The following is an 18,628-nucleotide window of genomic DNA, read 5'->3' on the forward strand; positions in this document are numbered from 1 at the left end:
ACAATTTATCAAACAAATTAGTGTGTTAATTTTTGGAAAGATAAAAAAATTTAAAAGTTTTAAAATAATTTATTTCAAGTCTGCGTAACCGGAGGTTGGTGGCAGTGCAAATCAGCGCTGAACCAGTCTAAACACATTCTGTTTAATAGCCGCCCTCATCTTCTCAGCCGGCTATTATAGCGCTCCTATTTTTTTTTACTTCGTCGAATAAAAAAATGTTTCGCTTTACCTCATTTTGCCGCCTTTTCAACATTTTGCGTGAAATCTTTTTGACTTCTCTAGGCTAGTTTCTCTCTTCTCTCATTCTGCTAAAAGTGATTTTGAACATCAGTTGCTCAGCAAAGCAATTCAAAATGAACAGAGTCAGTATTAAAAAATTGAAGTCAGAAATAGAAACGGGATAAACCCATAAAGCCCAATTTTAGATGCCCGCTATTTGAACGTCGTTCCTATAAGTCTTATTTACCATCTCTAATGCTTATTGTTATTGATGGTAGCTCCTGTAGCCTCTCTCTAAAACAGAAGTATGTTCAACCACGAAATGCCATCAAAATAAATAGGACTTAAAAAAATGTTTTTGTACAAAAATCTTTTTTTTTTCAATATCTTCTGTTATTTCAATCCCAATCATGCTTATTGGAATCAACGGCGGCTATTTTCCGGCAATCTGCCGGGTATGTTTTTTTGGATGCCCAGTACTCTGTTCAGACTCTGTTCATGACTCTGTTCAGAATCTGTCCATGTCACAATTTACACTGGCCAGTCTGACTTTTGAGTAAAATTTAAGTATATATATAGTGTGTATACTACTGTAGTAATTACCAGTTATAAGCTACAAAAAGTATTACTTAATTCTGCTCAGACCTAATTTTGGGGTATGAAAAATTCAGACTATACAAATCTGGGTGAACTATTTGACCTCAATGTAATGATAATAAAAAAATACTGCGCATAAGGAAACCTAAAAAACTCTGGAGATACAATGTTTCAGAACTGATTTAAGTTTCTACTCTTGAATTGTGCTGGTTCAGCGCTTAAAAGCTCTGAGATCCAAGTCCGGTTATGTTTCAATGAAAAATATCTTTTGCCAAAAATTTATTTCTGAATATTATTTATCTCGTATCAAATTTTCAAATCTGTTCCTTGTCGTGAACATAACTACAAGTTTTAAAATGTCCTAATTTTTCAGAACTAATTAGAAAAATTATATTCAACACCCTTTCACTTAGTGGGTTTCTCTCGGGTGTCTCGCTGAAAAATAATAACGCTAAATAATAATCCCACTCTCTATTTTTTTCAATAACCTAGAATGTCGGTCCGAATATTTCAGTAATGAATCACCGTAAATTTTAGACTGCTTCTACTCTGGCTCAGTTTAGGATCGTGCTGGATATATCTTGTACAGCATTTTTTCTCTTTCCGCAACTTGCTTTTAATGTTATAATAAAAAACCAGTTCACTGAGATATTTGTAATACATTCGGTTATTCTCTGGATAAAACATGTTTTTTAACAATTGGTAGGCCGAAAAAAAAATCTCTTGAATAATAGAAGAACGCCATCATATTAAAAGCTCTGAAGTCCTAAAAATTCAATATAATGTAAACTTTTTGAATAAAAATCCTTCAAAATTATTTAATATTTTCAACTTCCATTTTCTGTGTTAGTCGTAAGCTTCTCGGATGAGTTCAAAAACTAAGTTTCAATTTTGGGTCATTTTGTAAAAATCTTGAGATTTGTTCCGTCTGTGAGCCCTTTATGTGTAATACGAAATTGTTTTTGTTCAATTCCAGCTTTTTTAACTTATAACCCAACTTTAGTTATTGGCTTTGAAACAAAAACAGAACAAGTTAATTCTCCATCTAAGTGTAAATCAACTCTCAATTAGGCATCAACTCTCTAATTGGGTGTGACTCTGTAATTACGACTGGCTTAGTTTGCAACCACTCAAAAATAATTCAGTACTGAAACATAACTTTTCAGTTCTGTATTTTCACCATGATCTCACTCTGAGCATGTCTCTTTTTCTTATCAACTGAATTCAAATATTCTTAATCGAAGTTCTGCAATTTAACAAAAAGCTTCGTCAACTTGTATCAAGTTTTGTGTCACTGGGAGATTAGACGAAAATGGGAAAACATCACAGCAAATTAGCACCAAAAGAGATTAAGGAGTTGTCTAGCAAGACAGGATACACGAGTGCTGAAATCAAGGAATGGTACAAAGGATTCCTCAGAGATTGCCCCTCTGGAAAACTGGACAGGGCAGAGTTCCAGGTCTCGTATTTATTTAGTCATGTTAAAGCAAAATTAATACTTTTTATTTTATTCATTGACCCCAAAGCTATACACAGAAATTCTTCGAATTAAAATTTTAACGCTCAAAATAGAGACTTGCATATTTGGTTTCTGCTTTTTTCTTATTTGAAAATTAATTAAAAGCTCGACAATTAAAGTTTTTTTTGAGAAAAACGTCTTTTTAAACTTTTTTTTGCATAAGCCAGTTTTTTGGCTTCTTAAAAAATAATATCGGAAGTAGTATGACTAAACTGTTCGACATACAAGGATTTTATTATTGTTTGCGAAAAAGTTCCTCTTTACTATATTTTTTCATTTACTTGATCCAGAAATAACTCGGCGAGTTGCCAAACAAATATCAAATGTCACTGCTTTGGGGCACATGTGCGGGCAAGTTTTGAGCATCTCTTCATCCCACAAATCCAAAATATCATCTTGATCTATTTATCACATCTTTTTATAAGGTTGTCTAATTTCTACTCATTTTTTGTTAGTCTCACATTATTGAGAAGTTCAATTTTCTAGAAATTATTCGCCTCTTTTTTGGTTAGGAAAATTTATAACTTATCATGCTTCTTCGAAACTGCAAACTGGTCAACCCAGGAACTGAACACTTCTCAACAGATATCAACTTTCCTTCTTTGATGACGCCTCGATTATGCAAGATTTATTAACGAAATTTGTCTTGAGCAAAAATCAAACTGGAATAATTCACTCGTGAGAACTGTAGCCGTGCTACGTACGAAATAAAACTCAAAGATTTTTAGTGATATATTATGCGATCCTACTGTGCCATTGCCGTAGTATATTTTGACAAAGTGAATCAGCCAAACACGCTATGACATATGGCAAGCAGTATAAACCAGCACTACGAAAAGCAATGAATTTGTAGTAGAAGCACTTTCTCCGTCTCTGTAATATATAACAAACCGTAGCAAATTTTGAAGCGTCTTGATAAGATCTAGATAAGATTTTCAGCAACGAAACTTCAATATCTGCAGGAACAAATATGTTTTTTTATGATTTTTTCGGGTCACTTATAAGACATTCAAGATTTAAAATGAATTTTTTCGTCAACAAGACGTATAAAATTGTGTCAACAAAAATGACACCATGCTTATATCAAATGTCATTTTACCCGGAGTTTTTTTTTAGTTCATACTCAGCAGCCTGAGTTCGGGGCCATCAACTTAGTGATACTCATAACATAACTAACTTTTTAAATCTTGACTAAATGAATCACTGAAAAAGAGAGTTTATGCCAATTTCTTTCCGAACGGTGACTCAACAGAGTTCGCGGAACATGTGTTCACAACTTACGACAGAAATGGGGATGGGAATATCGACTTCCGAGAGTTTTTAACTGCCATGAGTGTGACTTCTAGAGGGACTATGGAGGAGAAGTTGCTGTGGGCGTTTGAATTGTACGATCTGAACAAGGCATGATCGATTACCCAATTTTGAACCCAATTTTCTTGCTTGCTTGCTTGCTGGGAAACTGAAGTTTTGATATCACCACCAGCTGCGTCAATTTTTTGTGAAAAAGCGAAAAATGCTTTATTTCAGAACAAAAAGAATATTAAAATTCAGGATAATTTTTCTGCGTATCGATTGGTTTGGTATTAGTTTTCAAAATGTTTATAAAATCTAAAATCCCAAAGCATAAGTTTTGTAATATTTGTAAGTTAAGTAAGATTTTAAAAGAAGAAAAATTTTTCAATTGTGTGACAATCTTTTCACACTGCAATAGTTTCCGTTGGTCGCCCTTGACTCGCAGGCTAAGGTCCCAGACCGAAATACCTTTCTGTTCAGACTCGCTCGAGCGCATACTTGTTAATTTTGAGCTCGAAATTACGTTAAAAGACGCAAGATTTCGAGCACACTTGAGTCTCATCAGAGGCATTTTCGAAGGCAAGTAGGTCTGATTATAGAAACAATTAAGAGCGTAATTGGGTCTAATAAGAGAGGGCTTTCGTCTGGGATCTCTGTCCGGAAGCAGTTTCAAGCCAGTTTAATGACCGTATTATCCAACAAAAATTCGCGACGAGACAAAATTCCAATAATTGTTGTCATTTGATCGATAATAATAGTAATTAATTAGTAATAATATCATTATTAGTTAGTTATTTATTATTTGATGAAATAGAAAGCAAGCAAAGTCGTTTCACTAAAGGATGGATCTATCACAAAAGACGAAATGACAGAATTGATAGCAGCAATTTACAAAATGGTCAACGTAGACCCAAGTGCCTCAACTTCAGACGAGCCCAGAAAGAGCCCAGAAGAACGGGCGAGTGAGATATTTGCAATCATGGACCGAAACTCGGACGCCAGATTGACCTTTGATGAGTTTTACGAGGGTGCCAAAACAGACGCGTCTCTGCTGAAATTTCTAGAAGGACAGGGTTGAAAAAAACGATATCTGTGAACCCAATTTTGTGATTTCGATGTGATTGTTAAGAACTATTATTTTTGTCAATTAACTTATTTATCATGTTTATGGTCAATGGTAGTAATTAAAAGATGTTTATATAATTACACAACAGAAAGTAATCTTAGGGCCAGCCACACAATCGCGACTTTAAATTTAAATGCTAAAGAGAGAAGTCCACAATTCTCGATGCAGAAACAAAGTTTGTCTTGCAAGATCCTGCAAGACGATGTCACGCCCTGCAAAATTTTTGCAAGATTATCATTTTTAAAAGAAGAAATCGGCTCGAAAAAAGTAAAGAAACGCCCAAAAATGCCAAAAGACCCCCCCCCCCCCCCGTTCTAGGTCCTATCTTACCCTACGTCTTTTCCTAGAAAGAAAACACTTCTCAACAATTGAAGGTATAAAAAATGATCTTGCAAGGTTAACTCCGTTTTGCAAGATCTTGCAAGATTATTTTTTTGCAATTATCTTTCTAGATCTTGCAAGATTAACTTCTGCTCTCGAGTAAAGTTCAAATTGTTGTTATGTTGAATTAACCATTATTTCTATAGGCTCCATAAGATTTAGCCGTTCAGAGCTGAAATTTAGAATCAGTGCTGTGAAGTCTAATTCCGATTACAAATCAGTGCTGAAGACAGATCTAATCTGTATCCCATTGTTTTGCCTGGTACAATGACTGAACAGTGGGTCTCAACTTTTAACATGGAGCCCCGTAATAAATATTAAAAAATAATCGTTTTAATTGTGCTCGAGATTTTAATTGACTCTGATGGGGAATCTACTAAATTCGGAGGACGAGAACTATAGTGTGGTGTTATGTTTTCCTGATTTTATGTCAAGCTTAAGAGAGACAACTATTTAGTAAGACTGTATTCTGGTGCAGTCGTACGGTATAGGTCAGAGCGATAGTGTTGTAATAGTTTACAAAGGTGGGGTTTAATCGCGCAAATATGAGAATAAATGAGAGTAGCTGGTTAATTTACACGCAAAGGAAAAACGGAAAAGTTTGGCATTAAAAGTCAAAAATTGAATCTTTTTTGTTTGTTCCCCCAGCATAGAGGGTGCATTTTAATTATAAAAATTTTCATTTGAAACATTATTATGTAATGACACGTGCTTTGTAACGGGGGGGGGGGGTGCAAAGGGAAAAGATCCAAAAAATCAAACTCTGAGATTAGATTTCTGCAGATAATATAAAATGGACTATATAAATTACTACTAAATTGGTTTGGGGGAAAGATTTTGGGATAAACGGTTACGTACCGTTTACAGATGGTTGTGTTTCGAAATCAACAATGATTTCGGTTAAAGTTAAACAAAGTTGCCCACTGCTTTACTGATTAGACTACCCTTCTTTGCCATTTTTTTCTCGCCATTTCAAAAAAAAGAGTGAGAAAAAGGGTGGCTGACCTTTGTAATGAAATCTCTGGGCAATTTTTGGATCTATTTCATATTTTGCTATTTTTAAAAAGCTAATCTGGCGCTAGCAAATTAATTAATTAGCTGCTTATGCAACTGTTGTTTTCAAATCGATAGTTTACTAAACTGTGAACCAAGCAGGCCTCGAAATAAATTTTTCTAGTGAACATGCGTGGACATAAAAGTAGAAGTCCAACTATATAACTGTGGCTATTAAAAATGGAATCTCTCTTGTTTCCTGAAGAGTACTGATTTTATACGAAACTTGATTGCTATCAAAGCTAGGCAGCAGCAATTCGGAAGATTTCAGTTACAGTTTCAGTTTCAAAAAAGAATGTTTTTTAATTAGTGCACAATTTTCTATTCTATTTTTTCACCTTCCGCTGTTGAATTTTTTTACTCATTAGCTACTTCTATGGCAGTGACAATTGAACTAAGTTGATTGCTCTTCCCTCTTCTTAAATAGGAAAAGCAACGTTTAAAAAAATTAATGCAAATGCTGTTTTAGCATTCGATTGTTATTGTTTTCTTGAGCATCTGAAAATTGCTTATTCGAAACCATGTATTTAACTAATTTTCTATCTATTTCTGGGAAACTTTGATTTTGTAGCAATTTCCTATATAAAATGGGTACAAAAAAATTAAAGAAGCAGTTTTTTATCAATCAGAAAGTTAACGAAACATAGGCTTGATTGCAAAGATGTAAGGAAAAACATCTTCTGTCGGAAAACAATTCAAGACCAGGCAACGTGTATTTGCCCAGTTTTATAGCAGGACAACCCGCAGCTTTAGGCGTTACAATTACGTCCCCACTTCAAGCCAGTATTATCTCAGATGCGGCAAGGACATGTGGTTTTGCTCTAACCTAGCGGAAGTTAGAAAGATTGGGCATTATTACCAGAAGTGCAGCGATATGGGTATCCACTTCATACCATTGGGTTTAGAAACCTATGACAAACTATCTGAAAAAACGCGGAAAACATTGAAAAGAATAGCTCTTTTATATGATAACAGAAATTTACAGCCCTCAGGCCTATCAGTAGCCTTCAATCGCATCACTCAAGCGGTATCAATAAGTATCAGATAAGTATCAATAAGTCCCAGACCGAACTACTTTTCTGGTCAGACTCGAACGAGCGCATACTTCTTAATTCGGAGCTCGAAATTACGTTAAAAGACGCAAGATTTCGAGCGCACTTGAGTCTCATCAGAGGCATTTTCGAAGGCAAGTAGGTCTGATTATAGAAACAATTAAGAACGTAATTGGGTCTAATAAGAGATGGCTTTCGTCTGGGACCTCTGCCCGGAAGCAGTTTCAAGCCAGTTTAATGACTTTAGGCGTTACAATTACGTCCCCACTTCAAGCCAGTATTATCTCAGATGCGGCGAGGACATGTGGTTTTGCTCTAACCTAGCGGAAGTCAGAAAGATTGGACATTATTACAAGAAGTGCAGCGATATGGGTATCCACTTCATACCATTGGGTTCAGAAACTTATGACAAACTATCTGAAACAACGCGGAAAACATTGAAAAGAATAGCTCTTTTATATGATAACAGAAATTTACAGTTCTCAGGCCTATCAGTAGCCTTCAATCGCATCACTCAAGCGGTATCAATAAGTACTATGCGTGGCTCAACTACAATGCTGATTGCAAGGGATTCGCAATTATGAGTCAGAAATGATGGGAACTGTCTAATCCAAATATGCCGCTATGCCCAATGAGAGGGTCAAGAAAGTCACCCAATGAGTGGGGACTTCAGTTTTTTTCTAGTTTCTGTCCTCATGCATCACATAGCCGAAAGAAACACATTTTCTCAAAGACATCCAATACCAATTGAAAGTACAACTGCTCCTCTTTGCGTTCTTACCTGATGAATAGGGGAAAACTTCAGTAGTTGAGCCAATTCAGAAAAAGCATCCACAAATTGTTAAATACTTCAATCACGAGTTTTTATTCTTACCTGACCAAAGCGGGGAGAGCATAAACGAACATTTCACTCGCGGAAATTTGAAACTGACAGTTGAATTTAGAATTATTGTACTGTTGATCTGTTGAATGAATTACCATAGATATGATAAACAGTTAATTATAATTTTTAAAATTTAGAAACAGTATTGTGTAATTTAACATTGAGTATAGTTTAGACGGGGAAGCAGTAACATTCTATGTACTTAAAAAGTGCTTGTTTAATACAGTACATTCTATGAACTGTATTAAATCTGAGTTTCATCGCCGCTCGTAGTTTTTGCCACATGTTTACCAAGCTTCCAGTAGAAATGTGTCCCAGTTTCACAGAAAACTGCTTTTTTAACCAGAATTGAATGTTGCCGTTGTAGAATTGATTGCTGCATTTGGTGTACTTTTGACTCCTTTTAAGTACATAGAATGTTATTGCTTTCCCGTCTAAACTTTACTCAATCTTAAATTGCACAATCCTAATTCTAAATTTTATAAATTTTAATTAATTTGGTTATCGCAACTATGGTAATTAATTCGACAGACCAGCAGTTCAAGATCAGCAGTACAATTCTATTTAATACAGTACACGAGAATTGTATTGCTGATCTTGAACTGCTGGTCTGTTGAATTAATTACCATAGTTGCGATAACCAAGTTAATTATAATTTATAAAATTTAGAATTAGTATTGTGTAATTTAACGTTGAGTATAGTTTAGACGGGGAAGCAATAACATTCTATGTACTTAAAAGAAAAGAATTCAAAAGTACACCAAATGCAGTAATCAATTCTTGAACGGCAACATTCAATTCTGGTTAAAATTGCCAGTTTTCTGTAAAACTGGAACTCATTTCTACTGGAAGCTTGGTAAGCGTGTCGCAAAAACTACGAGCTGCGATGAAAATCAGATTTAGTACAGAAGATAAAGAAACAGGTTATTTTATTTTGCCAATTTTGCTTAAAATTGTGGGGATATATCGTACTCCAAAAAAGATGAGATGGTATTTCTCTATACGCTTAAAGTCAGATTGATGCTCAAGTATTAATTATGAGCTTTGCGAGCACAAAACTTAAAATAAAAAAATTTAAATCGGTTTTTTGGAATGCGGTAGATTTTTGCGCTATCGAAATTATTAGAATTGATTTTCCGAGAGTCGTTTAGAATAACTCATAAGAGTACTATAGTTAAAAATTGACAGATTTTTCAAAGATTACTTTGTCTTCTTTCTGCTCCGAAAAAGTTATCGCCGACATTAGGCAAAAAAATGTTCGAGGAACGTTTGAGTCCAAAAAAATTTGAATCTTCATTACCAAATGATGCAAAATTGCACGAGCAGACCCAACTATGTGATAAAAATGGGGTCCGTTTTTTCTTGTCCATTGTTGTGTGACAAACTAGAGAAATATCAGTTTTGTTTAGGTCAAAATAGGGTGGGCTAAAATCATACCAGTCAAAAAATACGTTATCAATACGTTTTCCCGACGCCAAACATGTCAGAAGGTCATGTCATTTCTATTTTGACTTTTTTGAATTTCTGTTTCTTTTTTTACAATTTAAGGTCGGGTTTTCATGCAGAATTCTGTATTACCGTAATAGAGTTTACAATTTTAAAAGTCATCAAGCAATTTTTGAGACCTGTGTAATTTTTATTACTCTCCTGTAACCATTATTTAGTTATTACTTATTAAGTAACTTCTTAACCATAAATAATTGTCAAATTACATCCCCAGTTTTTAGGACAAATAAATCCTCTCTCATTTCCTAAATATTTTAAAATAACTGTCACAATTGACAACTTGAAATCTGACCCAAAATGGGCTAAAATGCATTTTCGGGTCACCAAAAACCAGACATCAAATTTCTTACCATCTAACTTTAAGCATTTCTTCATTGACACATACGTGAAAAGTCTTTCCGCGTTTAAAAGAGTTCCAAAAGTGATTTTTAAAATTAATTCAAGCTTTTTTAAGAAGACTTAGAGAAGCTAAAAGCTTCCTTATGGCTTCTAAGTGCTAAGAAGCTAAATGTCGGATAAAGGTTAAAAGCTTTTTTCAGCTTTTTTTTTTAAAAATTGAAAGCATCATTTTTTGCGCAATTAGAATTCTGGTTTCTTACATTATGGCCCTGAGAAATCAATTTTGAAGACGAATTTCTGCCCCTGAAAACTGCGAGAATGTGAAAAATTGCATTTGTTTTGATTCATTTCAGTTCATTAATGGGAATACTTTTTGGGCGTTTTTTCGGGGAAATTTATTTCCATTTTTGTTCATCAAGCTATGGCAAAATTTTGAAAAATTATTCACTTTACTTAAAAAATAGATATATCAACTTGAAAATTTTATTTCCAAGCAGTTCATACGAAAAATTGATTTGACGCTAAATATGTAAATTCTATAAATTATTTATTGACCTTGAGTACGTAGTTTGCGATTGTCTGCAATGCTACAAATTTCAACTTGAGAAGCAGAAAAATAGATTTCCAAAATTTGCAATAGATGGTTACAAATTGCTTCAAAGCCACATTCAGTATTTCAGTTGGTGTGAAGTTCGAACGTTGCCTTAAAATTTTTATCAGCATTTATTTTTCTTCGTAAATATTTTTCAAGTTTACATGTAACTTGTTTATTTCGGATGGCGTTTTGAGCGAACAGTACTTCAAGCAACAAGGTATCATTTTTATTTAGATTTCAATCAAAACTTAATTTATGTTATCACATAACCAGCTTCAGCTTTTTACTTAGTAATTCTCCAAGCTAGCCGTTATAAATCTCACACTTTTTCATTTAAGTTAGAATACATATTTCCTGTATTTATATAATTTTAATATTTCATAAACTTATTTTTTTCTACAACTTTTGTGTTGAAAAACTATTACAATGAGCAGCTATGTGCATTTGAGAAAGATATATTAAAATTAACCGAATTTAAATTTTTGCGGAAAAAAATTACAATCGGCTCTGAAGAGATTATTTTGTCTGTAACACGATCAGGTCTATAAACTTCAATTTGAGAGTTAGCAGTTTAACATGTGATCTTTCCCATATGAGTTAGATATTCTTCTAACAATCTTTGACATGACAGCAGTAAATATTTGACATTTCAAAAAAGCTATTAAATTAAAAATTTTAAAGAGAAAATAACTATAAAACTGTTTAGAACTGTTTAATCTGTTTTCTAAAATCTGGAGCATAAAGCATATTTAATCCAAGGCAAAAAATAATTGAAAACAATCTTGATACTGCTTAAAAATTTACTCTCAATAAAATTCTACAGTGTCTCAAGTCAAAAAACTAATTTAAATGAAAATTGACGAGAAAATATCGAAAAGTGTGGCATATAAAACTTTATGGATTCCATTTTTGTACATAACTTATAGCGGATGGTCACCAGCCAAAAATTCCCAATTAAGGAAAACTCGAAAATTGTGTTTCAAAGCTTTTGTTGTTGTTTTGTGAAGCTATCAGAAAATTTTTGGATATTTGATTACGAACGATTAACGGCTCAAAATGCTCAAAGACAAATTCTAAGCTCAAATTAGGGCAATCTTGACCTTTTCATTGTTTTAAGAAAAAGAAAATTCATCATGAAACGATCCGAACTGTATTCAGTTTTCAAAGAGTCCCAATACCTGCCCGGACCTAACGCCAAGTCAATTTCAGTACTGGGCAAGTCTAATTACAAGTCGCATTTCATTACTGATTCAGAACCATGATCATGTGACTTTTTACAATTGGCAGTCTAAATCCAATTCTGGGCTGAGACTTGGCAAATCTAATTCAAGTCTGATTTAAGACTTTGCAAGTCTGAACCCAAGTCTGAATTAATACTTGGCAAGTCTAAATCCAAATCTGGGCAAGTCAAAAATGGGTCCGGAAAACGTCAAAATTGGGCGAAAAATAATCGAAAAATGTCAAAAAAGCCGGGCAGTCGTCCAAAAATAGTAGAAAAATGGTCAAAAAAGCTGGTAAAATGTCCAAAAATAGTCGGAAAATGGTCAAAAAAGAAAACCGGTAAATCGTCCAAAAATAGTCGGAAATGGTCAAAGAAAGCCGGGAAATTGTCCGAAAATAGTTGGAAAAATGGTTAAAAAAACAGGTAAATCCTCCTAAAATAGTAGGAGAATCGTCGAAAAAGCCGGGAAACTGTCCAAAAATAGTCGGGAAATTGTAAAAAAAAACACGGGAAATCGGGAAATCGTCCAAAAAGAGTCGGAAAATGTTCAAAAAAATAATCGTAAAAAAAACGGGAAAACGTCTAATCGGAAAATGGTCAAAAAGCCGGGAAATTGTCCAAAAATAGTCGGAAAATTGTCAAAAAAGACGGGAAATTGTTCAAAATTAGTCGCAAAATGGTTAAAAATGCCGGTAAATTGTCCAAATAAGGCGGGAATATGGACCCATTTTCATCCAATTTGTGGCCCATCGCTTCCCGTGGTTTATTTCGGGACTGATTCCGGGACAATAAGATTGGATCGTTATTGTGGATTATTGGGACCCGGGACAGCATGGGTACCCTTACTGAGGTTTTCTTGAAAACTTACCTCGATGAGGAATTTCCAGAGATAATCAAGAAAAGATCTGAAATATGCTTCAAATTAAAAGCGTCCGTTTTTGTGAAATTTGGGCTAAAAACTGGCTGAAACGGCTGAAAATGACCCATAACTACCTGAGATGACCCATTGGGACCTCCCGGGAGTCCTGTAGTAGTGTCTCGTACCGTTTCGTGCCAGTCTGGTAACAATTTTCAGGAACCCGGGAAAGTAGATGAAAATAAACTTGGAAATCGTGACACGTTACAAAATTTTTCGAAATTCAAAACTTTCAATCGAAAAATTTTGAAAAGTTGGTTTTGACTTGGGAATCAACTTCCAAGTGTTATCCAGGTCTTGGCTAGGACTTGCCAGACTTGCAAGACTTGTATTCAGACTTGCCCAGTACTGGGAAACGAAATAAGACTGGGATTTAGACTTGAACAGTACTGATATAGACTTGGAGTTTGGTCCGGGTGGTTTATGTATGGTCCAATCTTTATTATGAATCTTTATTTGGTCATATTAATTATTTTATCTGGCTCTGTTTCGCCTTTTTGATATATTTAATTTTTTCAAACCATATTTTTTTTCACACAAATTAGCAATTGCCATTACAAGCATGTTTTCTCATGACTTAACGGATATTTTATTCCAATATTCAGTCCTCTAATAGTACCAATTATCTATATAAAGATTGTAGTCGGTGTGAAATGATAGACGGATTAAATAACTGGGGTGAGCTAATTCGGTGAAATGTTCACAATTAAGGGTGGAAAAGCGGGAGAAAAATTAATTTACGTACTCTTTATCTCAATTTTCAGAGGCCCAGATTTTTTAAACGTATTTCTGTTACATATTTCGCTTGTAAAAAGAACTACGAACTTAATTGCTGTTGAAACCGGCTATAAACTTCTTGCTATAAAAACATTATCTGCTACACCCGTTATCAATTTCCCGTAATTTGATAAATTGTTTTGGACAAACATAAAGCAAACTTTATTTTGCAATTTAACTTTCAGTTTTATATTGCTGTCATCTTTGCTGTCTTTTTTGTCGCTGTTCACTCATTGCAGTTCAACATTTTGCTCGTCAGAGAATCATGGCAGAGTAATAATGGCGTGATTGCGAAGATGTAAGATCGGCATTTCTCTAGCCGAAAATATGCTCATTATTGTTCGCTCTCTTACTGCCCTCAAAAAATATTTTTGTGATGACGAGTTATCGCTTACCCATAACTTCTATCCCATCACAACCTAGTCATTATCGTTTAAAAGGTGGTGTTAGGAAAAAAGTGGTGACAATCGCCAGCGGTTGTTATTCAAAATCAAAATACCCAGCGAACCGGAACCTGATACATCTCGATAAAAATTATAAAAAAGTTTTAAAATGATAAAAAAAATCATAGTTAACGGTACCAAGATCGAAGTTGAGTCACGAAAAGTTATTAGCATGTCTTGATAAGATTTTGTAAAAATCTTACCAGAGTATTCCAAGAAGTTTTTTGCTTATCAAGATCATTGCAAGAGGTTTAAAGTTTAGCAGGAGTCATCAAGATCTTTAATGACAAGGCAAGGTGAGGTGTATCAAGTTTCTTTTCACTGGGTATTTTCATAATCAGTAGAAAAAAGTAGCTATTAACTTGAAGAGAAGAATCGGATTTTTTAGGGGGGGAATAAGAAAAAAAGGAGGCTGAGAACAGACCGCTGTTAACCTGTACTGCTCCACGGCATTTGCGTTTATGTCTAAATTAATTATGTTAACAAAAAACTAATGTAATTTGGATCAGGATGGAAGTGGTAATGGCGCAATACATTGTAAGCTTATTTCGTATGTTAATAGTGTTCTTATTTTTCCCCAGAAAAGAAACCGGACTTTTGCAATAGACAAAAACTCGCGGAAAAATTACTGATTTTTGGAAGTTTAACTTACTCGGCGCTTTAACTGTATATACTAAATTATGATTTGGATTTCACGGACACTTTTAATTTCAGTCACTTTAGCGCATTCAATATAATATATTTAAGCTTTTATTATTAAAACGAAATATAAAGAAATTTTCTAGATGAGGCTCGTGAAAATTTCGCCAGTTCTATACCCCTAATTGCTGTATATAATTATAAATATTTGGGGTCTTTCTCATTATAGCCCCTCCATGAAAATATAGCCCCCCATTATGGTATATTTACCATGATGGGGGGGGGCTATAGGTTATCTGACCACTAAGCTGGGGGGGGGGGGCTATAACGGGAAAGACCCCATATTTGTATCGCCTGTTGTTTTTCAATTCAATTCTCAAGAATGTTTTGGTCTTTTCCAGGAACGAGACAGGCCTGATGGATCAAGATTCCCAAAACTCTCCCAACTGGTGGGAGAACAGGAAGGTGCATGACTATGTCTGGCCATTGCTACCACTTCTAATGTGTATCCTGGTGTCTATAATTGGCAACATTCTGGTGTGTCTGGCAGTGTGGAGAGACAAAAAGCTGCAGAGTATGACTAACTACTTCCTGTTCTCCCTCTCGATCGCTGATTTGGGTGTCGCTGCTTTTGTTATGCCACTTGCTCTTGTCAATAACTTTGCCGGTAAGCTTCGTTAACATTTTTTTGAAGGCTTGTCTTGTCATGCCAAAGAAGAACTCGATCTTTACCACTATAGCCCCCCCCCCCAGCTTAGTGATCATACGACGTAAAGTCTTCCCCACTCTTGCTGAACCAACGATAATAAGTGGCTATAATTTGGCGAGGAGGGGGGCTACAGAACCCCCCCCCCCCCCCTCCCTCCAATTTCATCCCTTTCTTGGGTCTTTCGGAAACTGCCCGGGTCGAGGTTTTTGGGTAAATTTTTGTATGGAATGCGGTGAATGCGGTGATTTTTTGAAAGAAATGCGGTGATTGCGGCGAATGTGGTGAAAAAAAATAATTTATCGCATTTCACCGCATTTCTTTAAAAAATCAGCGCATTTGCTGTCCAGCGTCTACTCAATCTGATTTAAATTCACGAGAAATATCAAGTATGTACGTGACAGTTGGCGCAGTGGAATAAGCAGATGAAGACATGCAGGAGGTCAGAGGTTCGATCACGTGAAATGAAGATTCTTTTTTTGCAAGAATACTAAGAACGCGGTGAAAATAAATAACTCACCGCGATTCACCGCATTCATCGCAAAAAGGGATCTTTTCCGTTTGTGCCCCCCAGCTTAGTGGGTGAATATTATTTGCAACCCCCAGACGCACGTGCAATATTTTTACATAATGATTTACTATGTAATGACACGTGCTCTGTCACTGGGGGGAGCATAACGTACTGGGAGGGCACAAACGGAAAAGATCCGCAAAAAGATATAAGAAATACGCGGTGAAAATTTTTTTCACCGCATTTCACCGCATTTCCTACGAAAATTCACCGCCAAACCTCGACCCGGGTGCTTAATCGCTAGGGATGTGATTAATTCGTTATTACAAATTTAACCCTCAAAAGTTGAAATGGCCGATAAGATAGTTGACATTAACAGGTATATAATACAATGATACAAATTGATATCTTAAAAAAGCCTTTTTGCTCAAATTAAATCATATACGGTTCTCATATCACTACTTAGGATTATCATATCTATTCTGTCCCCCCCCCCCCCCCCCCCAGCTTAGTGAGCATAAATCTTTTATGACCCCCAGACGCACGTGCTATTTTCTTACATAGTAACGTGCTATATAGCAATATATAATTTGTAACTGGAGTCATAAAAAACACTGGGGGGGGGGGGGGAAGAATAGATCCGGATTATCAATCAACAAAATTAGTTTGTAATCATCTCCATTTTTCCAGGGTCTTGGGTTCTGGGGCCCATAATGTGCAATCTCTGGACTACGATGGACGTCACTTTCTGCACCTCATCAATTCTACACCTGTGCACTATCCAGCTAGACAGGTACATGGCCATCCGGACCCCAGTGCGATACGGAGAAATGAACAGATCCAAAAAATGGGCAACTATCAAAATGTTCTCTGTCTGGTTCTTATCATCATGCGTGGGTGGAACCCTTTTTACCCTATCTCTTATAACCCAAGGCAATTCCTACAGACGTATAGAGTCTGTATACATATGTGCTATATTTAGCGAGCATATAATGTTATATGGTTCCTTAGCCGCATTTTATATTCCCTTTTTAACGATGATGGTTTTGTACTCGCTGACAGTTTACGCGCTACGACAACGTAGCTTGAGAAACAAAAAACACGCGCCCAAAATTGCTAATGGGGGGATTGCGGGTCGTGGAAAACGGGGCCCCAGCGCGGCCCGGGCAAAACTGTACATGGCCCTGAAAACTAAAAGGAACAAAAACGCGAGTTCTTCAAACACCAAAAGCGAATATAACGGGGGCGAAATCGAGCTTTGTCCTGAAAAAACTGACCAGTTAACGACGCATAATAATGCTAGTTGTTTACAAACAACATTCAATCAACATCCTTCGAGCAGCAAGGCAAAATTACTAAATTCATCAAACAGCTCTAGTTCAGGAAAAACCCAGACACAGGTTTCCACCGCTTTAGCAAATGCCCAAAAACGGAAGCGTGATCAAAAGGAAAATGAACGACGTGCCCAGATGGTTTTATTGATAGTTTTTGTATCTTTTGTCTTGTTATGGTTTCCCTTTTTTGCCATCAATATTATTACCCCGATTTGCAAATCGTGTGTTGAAAATTACATCGACCCAAAATGGATTGAATTTACGACCTGGATGGGGTATATTTCGTCAATGCTCAACCCGATAATTTACACCATTTTCAACCGACTGTTTCGCGATGCGTTTTTGGATATCATTCTATGTCGGAACCCAAACCAGAGGCGACTTAATACTGTACGCGGGCGAAATAAGTAAAATAACAAATTATTGCCAGCTCAAATTATTTTGCCGTTAAATTCTTAAAATGACTCAATTTTCACAAATTCTCATCCATTGGAACGGTGCTGTTTGCCAACAATTTTCATTTTTTTTCAAATCAAAATTTTAGAAAAACCATTGATAATGATATAATTGGTACCGAAATTTGGAGTCGATTTTATGTAGAAAGAATATAATGTTTTTTTTTGATTTTAGCTGTTTTATGGAAATTATTAAATATTTCAGACTTAAAGTTGAGTTCTTTGGTCTATTTCATTGCTTTCCTCAGTGCATAGTTTGTAGCCCTGTTTAAATTAAGTACTTTGTATCACTTTTTTCAGAGATGCGTTTTCGGAGACTAAAAAATCTAAAAGGCATGAAAATGTAAGTAGTAAGATAATAGGGTACTAAGATAGGGGGGGGGGGGGGGTTATCCTTCGAATTAATACGTGTGATAATAGGGGGTTATCCTTGGCGGCGCTACATGTAAAACAACGGCCGTGCGTGATACATGTAAATTGGCATGTAGGTTGTGTGGAAAAGCCTGGCTTGAGTCATTTTTGAGTGAGCGTTCATAAAATCATATGGCTACAATTGCTACAGTTGATTTGAAGAGTATTCACGAAACTTATAAGGAAATCGAAAAAGAATATTCACAATACGGTGAACGGTTTTTATACTTTTTAGCTGCTTGTCTTCATTTGGATCCTGAGATTGATTTAGATATAGCCTTGAAACTACGACCCTATGGTGGTTTGATTGGCATCGACAATTCAGCCCTCGACAAATATTTTAAATCGTTCAAAGTTTTGAGACTTCATGCGATACTTCACGACGCTTCCGGTTTTGTATATGAATATAGTGAAAAGGGTCCAGGCTATTCCTACGTATTACCTTGTTCAGTCACAAATGAGTACCTTGGTCATGTGACTGGAATTGCTTTTTGTTTATACGTAAAATCCTTCAAAAATAGTTTATTCAATTTGCTGGAATGTTGAAATCTGGAGCAGTTGTTCTTGATTTTGAAGGCTTTAGAAGTAAAAAATCTGGATTTATAATAAAAGAACTTGCGGTATCTACCAAAAATTACAACGATACAATTT

General features: G+C 35.5%; 2 protein-coding genes across 18 annotated transcripts in view; both read left to right on the forward strand.

Annotated features, from left to right (window-relative positions):
• LOC142345574 (neurocalcin homolog) overlaps positions 1–4,796 on the forward strand; it is a 140,682-nt gene extending 135,886 nt beyond the window's left edge. For 4 of the 6 annotated variants that reach the window (XM_075397693.1, XM_075397694.1, XM_075397695.1 and 1 more), the window contains exons 2-4: positions 2,123–2,275; positions 3,548–3,736; positions 4,470–4,796. In XM_075397693.1, the coding sequence (XP_075253808.1) occupies positions 2,129–2,275; positions 3,548–3,736; positions 4,470–4,706 (573 nt within the window). In that variant the 5' untranslated portion in view covers positions 2,123–2,128 and the 3' untranslated portion in view covers positions 4,707–4,796. Of the gene's footprint in view, positions 1–2,060; positions 2,276–3,547; positions 3,737–4,469 lie in introns of all 6 variants that reach the window. The other 2 variants (XM_075397692.1, XM_075397691.1) reach the window with 2 other exon arrangements.
• Positions 1–17,856, forward strand: part of LOC142345573 (putative G-protein coupled receptor No18) — a 280,348-nt gene extending 262,492 nt beyond the window's left edge. For all 12 annotated transcript variants that reach the window (XM_075397689.1, XM_075397683.1, XM_075397679.1 and 9 more), the window contains 2 exons: positions 14,962–15,227; positions 16,468–17,856. In XM_075397689.1, coding sequence (XP_075253804.1) covers positions 14,962–15,227; positions 16,468–17,522 — 1,321 coding nt within the window. In that variant the 3' untranslated portion in view covers positions 17,523–17,856. The remainder of the gene's footprint in view (positions 1–14,961; positions 15,228–16,467) is intronic.
• Positions 17,857–18,628: the final 772 nt, after the last annotated feature.

Source organism: Convolutriloba macropyga, chromosome 9 (assembly GCF_964194025.1).
Source record: "Convolutriloba macropyga chromosome 9, txConMacr16.3, whole genome shotgun sequence".
Taxonomy (NCBI): Eukaryota; Metazoa; Xenacoelomorpha; order Acoela; family Convolutidae; genus Convolutriloba; species Convolutriloba macropyga.